Below are 15468 nucleotides of genomic sequence, written 5' to 3'. Positions count from 1 at the left end.
GAGGTAGGGGGAGAAAGGGAGAGGAGAGAATGAGAGGAGAGGGGGGAGAGAAGAGAAGAGTAGAGAAGAAGACAGAAAGAGGAGAGAGAGAGAGGTGGGCAGAGAGAGAGAGAGAGAGAACTTCTCCAGAGAGAAGAGGGTCTAGAGCTGGTGTCAGAGGGTGTGGGGCTGTCTTACCCCTTTTACAGATTTCAGGTTTCCTTTCTTCTCATGCCTCCTCCTCCTCCCACTCTGTCTACCCAAAGGTTGGAATGACCAAAGGGCAGGAAAGGGGCAACCCAGGGGGTACTCATTAACACCTCCTTGCTTGTAGGAACAATTCCCTGGAGGCAGATAACCCTGACAACAGTTTGGGAGGAGGGGGAAGTATTCTGGAGGTATTAGCATTTTATTTCCTTTTGAATTAGCCCTCATCTTCCAAACTCAGTCGTTCATTATCTGTGCTATCTGTTCTTTGCCCTGGTCTCACCTTCATAAAATGTCTGAACTTATACAAATTACTCCTTTTTCTCAATAATACAAAATTCTTTATGCTTTTTGTGGTATTTTAATCAAACCGCAACTTAAAATTTTGTATTCTTTGTATATAATATTACATCTATTAGAATTTTAACTCAATACTTGCTTTTTAGTGAAGAACCAATGACAAAGCAATTTAATCTGTTTTTCCATATATCAAAAATTTATAAAAACATTAATAGACCCAAATATTGTTGTCTTACAGAATTTAAGAAGCCAAGAGAACTTGACTTTATATTTAGTAGTTGATGTTTAAGTGTGTTAACTTAGATATGTCTCAGTTGTCTTCTCTAACAAATACATTTATAAATATTTATCCCCTTTATGTCAAACCTAATTTACCCATTTTAAACAGCTGTTTTCAGATTACCTATGAAAACTAAGATAGTCAACAAGCATAGTTAACATTTTAAGCCATTTTTTTTCCTGTAAAGAAAAACCCAAAGAGCAATGGGCATTGTACTTTAAACATCTTAACAGAGACAAATACATTCCAACTGCTTTATAACCTAGGCAAAAAAAAAAAAAAAAAAAAAAAAAAGCATATGTTAATAACCTTAAAGACATCCTTACTTTTTTATCTTGTGAGAAACATACTCACCTACCCAAACCAAATGATGGACTCAGAGACATGAGGTGCAGTGGAAGCAAAACTTTACTGAAGGTCTTGCAAGATCAGATGTCTGGTGAACAGGCACATCCAGAGTGGTTACAACCAGTATTTTATCCCCTCCTCTGCATGGTCCCACACCTGGTTCTTCATTGGCTGACTACTTTACTATAGTGTGCACAGTCTCCAAAGGTTTTACATTCTCCTCTTGGGTTACTTAAAGACATGTACCTTTAGTTGTCTTCTCCTCTCTTTGTTCTCTTGCAATGGGAAGATCTTCCTGGGGTGAGTTCATTATGGCACCTTAGATAGTTCTTACTTTCTCATTTGATTCTCCTGTCCCCCACCTCCATCCTGTTGGTCAAGGCACTGTTCAAGTGCAAGACCTTTGAGTCTACTACATAGGCAGGCTGTTGTGCTATTGTGTGGGTAACCTTCCTCTGCTCTGTTTCTCCTCCAACTGTTTGTCTTATATTCCCAGTAACTTTGCATTCAAGGCTAAATACTATATTATAAAAATGGACCACTGGACTTTCTATTTCTCATAATCTTACCAACAAATTTAAATTATTTGTCAAAGATTTATTTAATTCACAAGAACTAAAAGATCTTTAGATCCATTTTTTTATAATTTATGAACACTCATTTATAAGCAGATTTGGTACCATGTGTCACTGGCTCTTTGCAGTACAAAATCTGTGGATATTTGTCACCACTTGCAGCAACAATTTGCACGGGTCTTATGGGTGGTGGACTGGAAACTGAGCTACTTCTATCTTTCTCTTTAGTGCACTGCTTTTCTTGCTTGTTTGTTTATAGAGGATAGAGGAAATGAGGCTTACTTGCTTTGAAAGGAGAGAGAGAGAGATTTTGCTTAAGAGAGACTTTGAGAGAAGGACAGGCTTTGCTTAGAGCTTAGAGGAAGAGAGACTTGCTACGCCTCACTTAAGGTCTACTGCTTCTTACTGGTGCGTCCTGCATCCTGTGAACTAAGGGTGCATCTACCTAAGGTGCTTTAGTGATGCGTCTCAGTTCTCCGCTCTGTGATCTGCCTTCCACTGCTTCTTTCTACTAGCTGCCACCGTGTTCCTTTCTTTCTTCTTGCCCTATTCCTGCTAGCTGCTACTGCGTGTCTCCTACTAGCTGCCGTGTTTTTCCTTTCTTCTGGCTGCTGCCACGCGTTTTCTTCTAGTTGCTGCACTGTCTCGCTCCGCCTACGCTTATATCACCTCCAGGAGAAGGAGAGCAGGGCCACGCCTCTTACGCAAAGATTAGGCCAGACGCTTGATGTCCGAGCAGGCACAATTAGGAGTGCTTGAGAACACATGCGCATACACTGTGTGCATGGAGGACAAATCACCTGAGTGTGCTTATGTCAATTAACCTCCTCACTGCAGATGTGATCAGGCACCATTCTGGCGTGGTCAACATGGCACAGCCCCCAACAACCATGTAGACACATCATACACTATGTACATGTATACAAACATAAATACAAAGATAGATAGAAAGCAAGATTATATCTTTCAGCTGGATTTACCCTTTGCTAGATTTTTTAATTTGTTGATATGATTACCATAGTCCTATATAATCCTTAATCTTAACTCTGACCTTGCAAAGGTATGATTTATTTAAAACAAAGGAGAAAATTTTCATCTCAAAGTCACAGAATTAGCCTAAACATCACTGAGAAGGACATAGGCCAGGTCCAATAAAAACAAAATTTTAGAGGTGATGTTTGTTATGCAAACTTATATGCGTGACCTGCACTGTAGAACCTAGAACCTGGCGAAGGGCAATGGGGGATTAAGAAAGACAAACACTTACAGAGAGAAAGCTGGAACCAGATGGGACACCAATCTCTAATGGAGGAATAGTGATCCAGAGCTAGTACAGCCCATTTATTATATAGGTTTTATCATCAAAAGGTTATTTGTGGGAAAGTTTCTGCAAAGCAGACAGACTTGAAGTTTGCAGCACTTGTAAGACATTGTGGTTATCTTGTTATGCCCAGAATTCTCTATCCCTAGCAGCTGGTGTCTGAGCTCAAGGTCAAGACTAATACAGTTCTGTGACTTTGCACAGACCTTCCTCAGGCAGAACATCACTATAGCAATCTTGGCAATCTTGTCCTGCACCTTTGCACAGAAAGTTTCCAGCACAAGCACAGGCCCAGCCACAGCCACAAGGCAGTAAGAGACCATGATCCAAGTCACCACTCTCCACACTTAATATCTTTACTCAACAGTGGGAGACCCCCTTACAAATGGAAATCCCTTTTATAACATGTTAATCAGAGGCCAGAGAGCACCTGGGAAAACCTCCTTTAAGTTTTCCAAAACTTGTTAATAAAATGTCTGCCTAATGCTTTTTTTTTTTTTTTTTTTTTTTTAAGAACTCTGTTGCTTTGTTTGGAGCAAGAGTCTTAAGTAAGCTAAGATTTTTTTTTTTTTACAGAAATTCACCAGTGTGTCAGATATCTTCTCTAATAAAGAACAGAAAAGAAAGTATCTTGTAAAACAGGTTAAAAAGAGCTTTTTTTTTTTTTTTTTTTTTTTTTAACAGTTAGCATAGATAAGGTATTGGGTACCCACAGATAGGGGACAAGAAAGTTACAGGTGCTCATTAAACAGAATGCAGGATAGTTTTAGAATTCCAGAAAGTAACACAGTAAGTAATGGATTGTAGAATAGAGGACACAAACATGGAGGAGGCCTGTATAGTTGGGCATGACCACAGTAGGTTCTATCAATTGTGATGGACACTGAATCAGTTGTTACTTGTCCATCTGTGAGATAGATATGTTTCAACCATTACCACTTTTATCCCCTTCTTTAGGGCCTTCTAAAATTGTAGATTTCTTCTCTTTCCTTTAGCCCCAAGTGAGTTTGAGAGCCCTTGAATAATTGCTTAAAATAACAAGACTTGAATAACTGTTAGTTTGTTTATTTGTTTTAAAGACAGCAGGGGAAAAAGAGCCAAATAGTCAGACCTCTGTCCATTTTTCTTCCCATTTTTACAGAACAAGCTTCCATTCTCTAATTGACATTGGGGCCAAACTATGTTAGAGAATAAAATTCAATTTTTTTTCTTTAATCCTCTACCTTAAAATAATCCCAACTATTTAATGTGCAAAGGGGTGAGTTCTCAGAGATAGACATTGAATTATGCACAATCTTATAATCTCCATGAGTCAAAGGTTCATTTACAATATGTGTTTCAAGTCTTATGCACAGAGCCCATGTGTGAGGCCATTGGGTTCAATACCCAGAACCAGAAAAAAATAAATAAATAAAGTAGTATAAAATTTTTAAAAATTTGTGCACATAACTTGAAACTGTTCTAGTTCCCATTATTATATTAGTAGACCCATGCCTATTACTAATATCCAAAAACACGAATTAAAATATGCATAGACTAAAATAATAATATTAGAAATGCTATACACTATCAGTCATTATGTTTGTGTATTTTTGGAATATCACATTTTATTCTTACCATATTGGTAGGTATAAATAATAATAGCCAACATTTATTTACTATTTACTATGCAAAAGCACTAAATGTTACATACATTATCACAGTAATCCAGTGAGGCAGATACTGTCATCCTCATTTTTCAGATAAAGGAAATGGTGATTCAAATAATATATTCATCAGTGTCCTACCAGAAGTAGGAAAACACAGTTACATGGGTATTTTAAGAAATTTTAACAAAGGTCTATTTATTAGGGAAAACATTTTAAATATGAAAGTTTCTATCCTGTCCCAAACTTTTGTATATATTATACCTTACCATAAGTAACAGCAGCTACATGAGAGCCTAGCAGCAAAGAATGCCCCAAAAAAAAAAAAAAAAAAAAAAACTTAAACAAGGTGCGAGTATTGATTTCATACATTGTTCAGATTTTCAGAATATTAGACTGTAATTCTTCCTCTTGTTCAGATTCCAGACTCCATCATTTCTCGTGGTGTTCAGGTGCTCCCACGAGACACAGCGTCCCTCAGCACTACTCCTTCAGAATCGCCTCGTGCTCAAGCTACGTCTCGCCTCTCTACAGCTTCCTGCCCAACACCAAAAGTAAGTACAGTTTCTTTGTACCTTATACTTGCTTTACTATGAAATCTGGGAAAACTAACCAATATTTCCCCCCTGCTTATCAGGTTTTGATTGCATGTAAGATACTATGAGAAATAAAAGAAATATAATATAGTAAGCACCCATTGTTTCACAGATTGTCATATTAGATAGACCAATAGTTGTAGGAAATAGAAATTTCATGCAAAATATCTACTCCAACATCACCGTTAAGGGTATCATTTTTTGTAACTCCTGTTTCTTTACTGCATATCTGTTATTTTTTTAGCACACTTATGAATATATATGTAAAAGTATTAGTTTATACTGAGGATAAATGTATTTGAGGCTGTAAACAGCAAGATTAGCAAAATACTGTAGCCAAAGGAATTTTTAAAACTTTCTTCAGGCTGGGGTAGCTCCCTGCTCTAGTATCATTCCAGATTTTTTCAAACATATTCAGCTTGGAATGTTGCTGCCTAATATTTGGAAACAAATCTAAATTTATTAGAAAGTTTTAATGCCAACCTTTGGGGAAGGGAGGAAATTTCTTAGTCTTTATATTTTATAATCTGTCATGGAATCAGGGTGGGACAAGATGAGAGGGTTTATTTGCTTCCTCACATCTTTATGTCTAGATAAATTAATTAGAAAACTTAATTATTAATATAACTTTTCTCCTGGAATGTCCCTTCTCTGGATAAGTTAGTCATTTTTGTTTTTAAGTTCTCTGTGTAATAGATCTAATATTGGTATCAAAAGACTAAAAGTAACATGGATCTTATTTAATAAAACAGTGTTAGATATCAGGCTACACACTATCTTTATCGTGAAGCTCTGACATTTAATTTTTCAAACTGTGACTTTTTTTCCTGTCATCAAACTTAAGGACCTACATAGCTGTGTTCTTCAACTTTTCTATTAGTTTTAAAAGTGTAATAATTGCATTTGACTCATAGTGATCTCAAACAGTTCTTGATGTAGGTAGTGCAGTTTGTTTTACGTTACGTGATAACAACCTGCTCAGCAAAGTCTTCAGAGTGTTAGTGTTGTGTATCATTGTTTGTAGACACTTAAATTTGAGATGGTAAATTTTCAATGAAAGAAATCCATAAGAACATTCTAGACATAAAATGTATGTTAATGCCATTTGGGTGTCAGTCACCTACATTTTCATCTGAATAAAAAAAGGAGTTATCAAACCCTGAATTGCATAGAAAAATCTCATATGTGTTCTTATATTATTAAAACAAAATAACTTATTATTTGAATTAAATTCCAACTCTATCAGCTAGACTTATTTACAAAGTCTAGGAAGTAATTAAAAGTAAATTAGTCCATTCTAAAAGTTTATTTCATCAGGTATTAGAACCTAAATGTTGGGAATACAGAACTAGCCACAGTGTAATTTTTCCTTAATAATGTGATAATTATAAATATTTTCAGAACATATTTTAGCTAAATTTAATTATATATAGTAATTATTGAGCAGTTTTAAAATTTTGTAATTATATTTTAGTTACAAAGAGGAGTCAGTTACAGTTTTCAAATTACTTTGTATTTCTATATCACCAAAGTAAAATCGTAAAAATAAAAAAGTTAACATTTATTAAATTAATATGCTTATTGAGAAACTTTAGGGGAGCAAGTGACTTATCTTCATGTTTTCCTTACTTAAACTGACAATGAATTCATATAAAGAACTGTATTTTTTTAGGAATAAGATTGTATTACTTTCAGATAATTGTTACCAACACTGTCAGACCTTAAGATAAAATGATTGCCTCTTTGTAATTTTTAAAATAAACTTCTAATGCTGAATTAGAATACTACTACATTTGTGTACAATGAATCAGAATGCAGTCTGTAAAAAATAAAAATTTTTAAAAAAGAATACTACTATAGTAAAAGAAACCAATTTAATACTGTTTTTTAAAAGGAGTAAAGAAAGTCAAATTAATCTGTCCAATAGAAAGTCTTATAAGACTGCTTAACTGAAAGTAGGTACTCTTACAAGTGCTTTAATACCAGGAACAGGTATGTTCTCTGTCCTCTTGGAGTTTATACTTTATTCAAATGTATGTTAAAATAAACAGGTAGAAAAACAACTTTAATAATTACAATTTCACAATAATGTAATAACTATCAATTGAAATACACAGCAAGAAGAAATAAAAATGTATAGTGGGAGAACCTCATTTTGGTAATCAAAGAAGACCCTCTAAGGAGCAGCATTTTACCAGAAGTGTGAAGGATACTTGAAAACCAAACATGAGCCTTTATGCTGGGTAGAGGTTTTAAGAATTATTTTCAGCAATAATGACCACTTAAAAGGCACTGTCACCAATCAAGAATTTGTGGGGTAAAACCTCATTAGTACATGAATAGTCTTAATTCACTGACTTCAGTATCTAATTTCAAATATTGGTTATTTTTTAAGTAATGCTTTTTTTTTTTTTTTTCTTTTCTCCACTGAGTCAAATTTCAAGACTATAAATCTTTTAGCATTTATCTCTGTTCTAGGTTAAAAAGAAGCACAGTTTCTTAGGGTAAAAGAAAAGGGGAAATGCATTTTGATTCTGAATGTGTTTAATCTAAGGTATGTGTGAGCCATCCATGTAGTGATATTGAAGACAAAATTGAAAATACAGTTCAATCTTTTTCTGCATCTTGGTTATAATACTTAAATTTAATACCTATTAGTGTTAGACAAACCCCACATAAATCCCTTTTCCATATTTCAGATTAAGTATGCACAGTCTATCATGTACAGAAATATATGTGCAAATGAATTTTTCTTTACATCAAAAATACTAGAAGGTCTTAAATGATCAGCATTAGAAAGCACTTGATATGATAATAAAAGGTCTAGTTTTAAAGGCTTGCTTCTCTACTTAGTAACCACACTACATAAGGAAAGTTCCTTGACATTTCTGAACTCTGTGTCTGAGATTGGCAATCCCTGTCTACCCAACAGATTCATTAATTTATTAAATAAGTCTTTGCCAAGTAGTGGTGAGCAAGTAAATATTGTCTCCTGCCTTTACAAACAGATAAAATAGACAACTAGAGATTATAATGAAATATAATTAAATGTTACAATTTATCATCAGCTGTACAGAATATTATGGGAATAAAATTCAGAAGCTTTTAGTCTTCTAGTCTGTAGGAACTAAAAATAGAGTGCTGGGGAAATAGCTCAGTGGTAGTATGCTCGCCTAGCATACGGAAGACTCTGGGCTCAATCTTCAGCAGCACACACACAAAAAGAAAATCAAAATGGCTAAATATCCAAGTAATGATTCAAAATTAACAATTCCAACTTTTCCTTCTATTGCTTTTATCACTGGGTAGTAGTTAAGCTGAAAAACTTCATATTTATTTGCATGTGTATATCTATTTCTCTGAGTCTACCATAATACTAAACATTATCTTAGATTAACATTTTACATGCAGACTGCAATGTAGATTGTGTTTTGATCCTTTAAAATTCTTCAACTATGAGAGCAAGATCTCTGTGTAAAATATACTGTTTTGATTTTTTTCTTTCTTGTTGTAAACTCATCACAATCTAATATATTTTCTTTTCTAAACATCTTCATAGAATGGTATTTTCTCCAACAAATATTTATTTGCTGAAATAGCATCATGTTTTATTATATATTGGGAAGATATCATTTTCTTTAAATCAGACATTCTCTTTTAATAAAATCTGACTTAAATGATGAATGACTTTCACACCTCTTGCTTTATCACAATGAAGAATCTTCAGACTACAAACTGGGGATATTAGTCTTCCATTGACTAAGCAAAAAGAAATAAAATGGTATGTAGATTCTGTTTAAAGAAGTTTAAAACAGTACCTAGAGCACTCAAGTTCTAAAATGATAGTCTTCCAAAAAAGGTATGATGAAAGAATAATTCTCTAATGGGTAACTTCTCTTTTAAAATAAGTATGTTTATTACACAAATGGTATACCTTTACGCCATGTACAAACAGAGAAACAACATGTATCCCATTTGTTTACAATAAAAAAAAAAAAGAAGAAGAAAAAAAAATAAAATAAAATAAAATAAGTATGTTTCACAAATTAGATGATTGGCTGATTTTCAATTATGAAGGGCAACAGCATCTCTATTTAGCATTAAATCAGGAGAAGATTAAGATCAAAAATGATAAGAAAAAAACAGAAAAACTACAAAATTTCAATCACTTCATCATTCCCTTTAGATTTGTTAAAATTGAGAATATTTTTAAGGCTAATTTTATTCTTTATTCCCTAAACATCTGAAGTTTAACTTTAAGTAAATGTAGTCCATAATCACATGCTCTCTTATACCTTAAAAGTGGGAAAAGAATTTTGTGCCCAGACTAACTAGAAAGTTGACTTTTTCGTCTGAGGAAAAAAATATAAATTGTATTAATATATTCTTCAACTAAAATTTATGCAGTGATTTCAAAGTATGTTTTTGAAATATCTTTATATGAAGAGTATGTTCCTTAAGTACGCTCGTCTAATTGTGTATTCAAACAGAATGTAGAACTACAACTTCTTTGCAGATTTCTATTATTGTTCTTTGAGGAAAAAAAATATTATACTGGATAAACTATTTTCTTAAGCTCAGGGTTTTTAATGTATGAATCTGAAAGGCAGTGATTTCCTTTACTCCTAAAAATGACATTATCAGTCCAATATCAACATAATATTCCCTGGTATTTTCTACTAGTAATGTTAGTTTTTAAATACTCTTCCTTATTGTCACCATTTTCCATTGAATACCAGAGTGATTGTATCATATCAACTAGTGCATTGGCTAACTCAGATTCCCAAGTCTCTGGATAATTTCATTTAGTTTCTATAATTCTAGCATATATCAAGGTGCTACTTGTGCCCAAAAATTATTTTCTACCATTTTTAAGAGCCTAAACAAAATGAAAAGACTGTACTAAACATGAGCCTTCTTTGTTTTTGTCTTAAATTCTTTCAGCATTGACATGCTAGTATCTGCTCAGCCATTAATGACATAGAAATGTATGGGTTCTACAAATAGAATCAACAACAAAAAGATCAGAAACCACTGAGTTAATGAAATTTTTTTAAAAATCCTCTTGATAAAAAAATGTTGCCTTTGTGAAAACATACTCTGATACTTTGATCTGTCTTGCACCTTGAATGGATATTTTACCCAGGCGTGATTTTTCTAACATATTTCAGTCATTTTAAAAGTATAATTTCTTTCAACTGTCCACCTGTTTCATTTTATTATACCAAGAAAACATCTTCATTAATATAACCACCAAGCTTATCTAAAAACTCTTCAAAGTATTAGAAGTGCTTCAGTTAAAGTAACAGATACACATTTTCTATGACTTATTTTTCCTTAGGAGCTAGACTTTTATCACGGGTTAAAAAAAAAAAGAGTAACAAATACTGTCAGTTTTTCTTAGATTGACAGGTTCACTTTGTTCCTTTTTAACAAAATGTGTATCAGACATCTAAATTTGAATAATCATGATTCAAATGTTTTTTTTTAATTCTTTCAAGTAAAACCGATGTTCATTTAAAAACTGATTAGTTCAGCTTATAACTTAAACAGTTGCATAAAGTGCTTTTTCCTGAGACAACTAGCACCCTTTGGTATGCAGTAGAAGTATTTTATTCATACTTCCTATTTTGTAATACTCAACAATAAAGTTTTATTAATGTAAGTAGATTAGATTAATATTTACTGTTTCATTTAGGACAATATTAAATGAGACTAGGTATTTTTAAAAAATTCTTAGTACATGACAGTGAATAATACAATGATTATTCATACTATTTAGATCCACTTCCTTGATTTTCACTAAACTGCCAATCCACCATTGGTTTTATACTACTAGTGCAAATGTCAACATAGCAAAAAAGGCAAATACTATTTTAATACTATTAGCAAAATAATTTTGATTTCGTAAACTACTGAAAGTTTCTCAGAAACCCTAAAGGGTTCATAAACCACACTTAGCTACCACTGGGAGAATGAAATGAGCAAATCGGCATATATTTCTTGACAATATTCTGAGTCAAAATGATGTATGTTGAATCTTTTTTTTTTTCATATTTTCCGTAGAGACAGTGTTACTGTTGTATTTTCAGTCCAAAAGATCTGATTCTTTATGTAAATGACTATCAGTATCATGCCATAAATAGTTTATTTTGGCTCTGTAATCCAGAATGTTTTGGGGCAGGAAAAAGTTACTCTGATCCAAAATGAGAAAAAAACTTCATGACATTTTTGAAGAGATAAGAAAGAAACTAATTTCCAGCTAGCCCTACTCACTATCAGTGTGATTCTACCTTCTACATTTGAGTATAACTAGTGTTTCCCCAGGAAACACATGAAGTCCTTTCTTAAATAATAACCTTATTGTTCACACATAGATTTTATTAAGGACATAGTGAGAATGACTCATTTTCAAAATTAGTTTGAAGCATTTAAAATTTGGGAAATTTCAGAGCTAGGTGTAGCTCAGTGGTAGAGTAGTTGTCTAGCATGTGCAAGGCCCTGGGTTCAATCCCCAGGAAAAGAGTAGGGGTGAGATTGGGGGCAGTGAAAGAGAGGAGAGAAAGAAAGGAGAGAAGAAAGGACTAAATTTCAAGTAAAAGTGACAGATGTTTTTCAGCAGTTTATTAAAAATCAGGTCAACATTGCTGGACTAGCACTGACATAAAGCCATACATAGCTGGCACTCATTAGGTCCTCTAGATTATTTTACTTGTTTACTTCACAAACATTTAAGTAACCCACTTCTGCTCTAGTTCATTATTGTCTAGTGTCTCCTCCTCTATAACAACATGTTTTATATTTATTATGGTTTGATAGTGAAATGTAATATTGAGACTTCAAATAAAAGAATTTCTTTTACTTTTTAATGAGAAAGGTGCATAGTCCATACAGTAGAATGTTTTGTATTTTGATAAAACTGAAATTAGATAATAATATTTAGCTATTAACTTTGAGTTTTTCAGTTATTTTCATTTTTCTATAACATTCTGCTAGATATATAGGATTTTACATGGATTTGTTTGTTCATTTGTCTGAGTCCCCTATGCTTTATATGTAATGATCTTAAAATGGAGTGTCCCCATCCCTTTATAATTATTCAGTGTTTGCAGAATTATGCTCATCATTGAAGCTAGATATAACTTAACTATGAAATGTATAATTACCACTATGAAATCTGAATTTGTAACTGAGATTTGACACCTCAGAAGATATAACCAGAAATTATTAAGCATAGAATTAACAATTTTATAGCTAAGACAAACTATAAGTGGTGTGGTTTCATTTTAATATAAAATAAAAATACAAAAGTAATATACATGCTTACTTTGGAAAATTTAGAAAATTCAATATTAAAAAATGATCACAAAATGCCTTTCATTTTAAAAAATCACTGTTAAAATTTTGCTATATATCATTCTGTATGTTTTTTTCTATGCATTCAAATATTTTGTCATAACAGAAAGGCAACAAACAATTAAGAACTCAAGTTCCAGGTCCTGTGGGCCTGGTGATGAATCACAGATTTATCACTGCCTACATATGTGACTTTTAGAAAGCTATTTCACCTCTGTAACCTGAATTATCTCATCCATAATTTGAAAAATAATAATACTCTTTACCACAGTCCATGTAGTGTCACACAGCTGTAATCCCAGCAACTCCGGAGGCTCAGAAGTTCAAAACCAACTTGGGTAATTTAGAAAGGACCTAAGCAACCTAGTGAGACCCTGTCTCAAAATAAAAAATAAAAAGGACTTGAGATATGACTCAGTGGTTAATCACCCCTGGATTCAATCCCTGATACCAAAAAAATAATAATACTGTTTGATTCATACTATTATTTTAAGAATTAAATTTTAAAATGCAGATAAATCAGCATAGTGTTTGAAATAAAGTACTGAATAAATGTTAGCTATTGTTTCTAAACTGTCTGTAATATTTAACCTCTCTTGTTCACTTAATATAAACATTTTTTTATGTCATGAACATCTTTGTTTACTTGAAATCATCTTGTACATCTGTGCTCATTGGCACACACATGTATAATCCCAGCTACTAAGGAAGCTGAGGCAGGAGAATCATAAGTTTAAGATCAGCCTGGACAATTAGGCAAGACCCTGTCCGAAAATTTTTTAAAATAACTAAAAAGGACTGGGGCTATAGTTCAGTGGTAAAGCATCCCCAGGTTCAATCCCCAATACCACAATAAATAAGTAAATAATCTTTTACAAAATTATTTTGATTTTTTGATTCTAATTGATGTACGTGCATTAATTTTTTCACTAGATTCTAATTTAGATATTTTTGTTGTTTTCTATTTTCCTCTTTTGTAAACAATACTATAGGCAATTTCTTGGAAGTTAAATATTTTGGAATAGTCTCCTAATTAAACTGAGCAACTTGTGTTAATTCTACCTTTATTGAGAGTATATGCAGAAATTCTAGGCTTGTAATTCATATCTTACATGAATACCAATAATATTTTTTTTGCTTCTTTATGAATTCAACTTAGTATTTTATTAGAAGAAGATGTTTCTAGCACTTGCATTTAACTCATTTACTGGCAGCCACTTAAAAATTATAGACCCAAAGTTGTTTGAAAAGCTAACGTTGAGTATGCAAAATTACTATACGTGAGGCACTAAATAATGAATACAAGTCCTAATCTGCCATTTTTATATCTTCATAAGAGATAGTAGAACTCTGTTTCTACACCTGCAACATCAAGATATTAAATGAAATAGGATTTAAAGCCTTATAGGACTATAATCTTATTATTTTGGCATAGTTCTTTCAACTGAATAAATATTCTTGTTAACCCTTCTTCCTGATATTTTATTAATGTCCGAGGAATATAGAAAAAATCACATTTATTTCAGTTTTTGCATTCTATGCTAATACATAAAGTTTGAGATTGTCAACTGAAAATATTCTAACTTCACTAAAGATCTTTCTCATTTTAATCAATCTTGTCTCCAGAATATTCTCTTGGTACCCCCTAGATTTTTGTTCAAGTTATAAAAAGATAGGGAATTGAACTGTAAAAGTACAAGAAATAATGAAATTAAAAATTCTAGTTTTCAACTGGGTGTGGTACAACATGTCTATAATCGCAGCTACTCATAAAACAGACAAATTTTAGTTCAACCTGAGCAATTTAGCAAGACTCTGTCTCAAAATAAAATAAAATTTTAAAAGGTCTGAAGATACATCTTAGTGGTAGAGTGCTTGCCTAGCGTGCATAAGCCCCTGGATTCAATCCCAGTACTACCAAACAAATAAACAAAAAATTGGTTTTCAGTGTAAATAGCTTTGATTGCTATAATTTTTTTTAATAATTTGGTAATACTTCTTCAAAAGCAGCCCAACAAAAATGACCTGTGACATCATTTCAGCAGCAAAATTGATTTGATATAGTCATGATTCAAATCTATATAATTAATTGTCCATGACCCATTGATGACTTTATTAGAGAATATATCAAACTATTCTGTAGATCTTCGTGTATTTAAATTATGCATATTTTATAGATTAGCCAGACATTTTCTAGCATATAATGCCAGGATTATCAGCTTTCCTTATTCATTCTGTTTTCATTAGAGTAAATAGATTAATTCAGAAGTTTACTGAATATTTTGTAGTACACATTAAATGTCAAATACTGTAATGTGTTAGGGATACAGCAATGGATAGACTTATTAACCCTACTCTCGAGGAGCTTATAGTGGCATTGATACAAAAACAAAATATTTATAACAAATATGTCAAATAAAGAATTGATAGATTCAAAGAGTTCTTCTAATCCTGTAGAAAAAAATAATAGGATGATTAAAGGACAGGAAGAAACATTTCGTAAAAGAAATACATGCAAATCCCCAGTACCCGCCCAAAAAAAAAAAAAAAATAGAAAAAGAAATACATATAGAAATATATGAAAAAATTGCCCTAATTAGAAATTTCTGAAAACTTAAAACAATGTAAATGTTACAAATTGATACTGTCTTTAAATTATAATTATCAGTGCTGTAATGAGAAGTGACATGAGTATTTCTAGTCACACTGGTTAAGAATGCAAATTTATATAATCTTTCAAGCGAAGAGCATACATTGGCTTAAAATTTCATTTATACTGCATTCATATACACAGAGAAGCTTAAAAGTTTTGTTTTAACATACCATGTTGTTTCTAGAAATTTAATTCTACTCAGCCTCC

General features: G+C 32.5%; 1 protein-coding gene across 1 annotated transcript in view; it reads left to right on the top strand.

Moving 5' to 3' along the window:
• The window catches only part of GPHN (gephyrin), a 709158-nt gene that overhangs the window by 435861 nt on the left and 257829 nt on the right, over positions 1-15468 (top strand). The window contains 1 exon segment of the mRNA XM_079127200.1: positions 5076-5210. Coding sequence (XP_078983326.1) covers positions 5076-5210 — 135 coding nt within the window.

The sequence above is a fragment of the Sciurus vulgaris genome (assembly GCF_902686455.1).
Source record: "Sciurus vulgaris genome assembly, chromosome: 2".
Lineage (NCBI taxonomy): Eukaryota > Metazoa > Chordata > Mammalia > Rodentia > Sciuridae > Sciurus > Sciurus vulgaris.
Note: the sequence above shows the minus strand (reverse complement) of the source record. Positions and strands in the feature narration are given on the sequence as shown.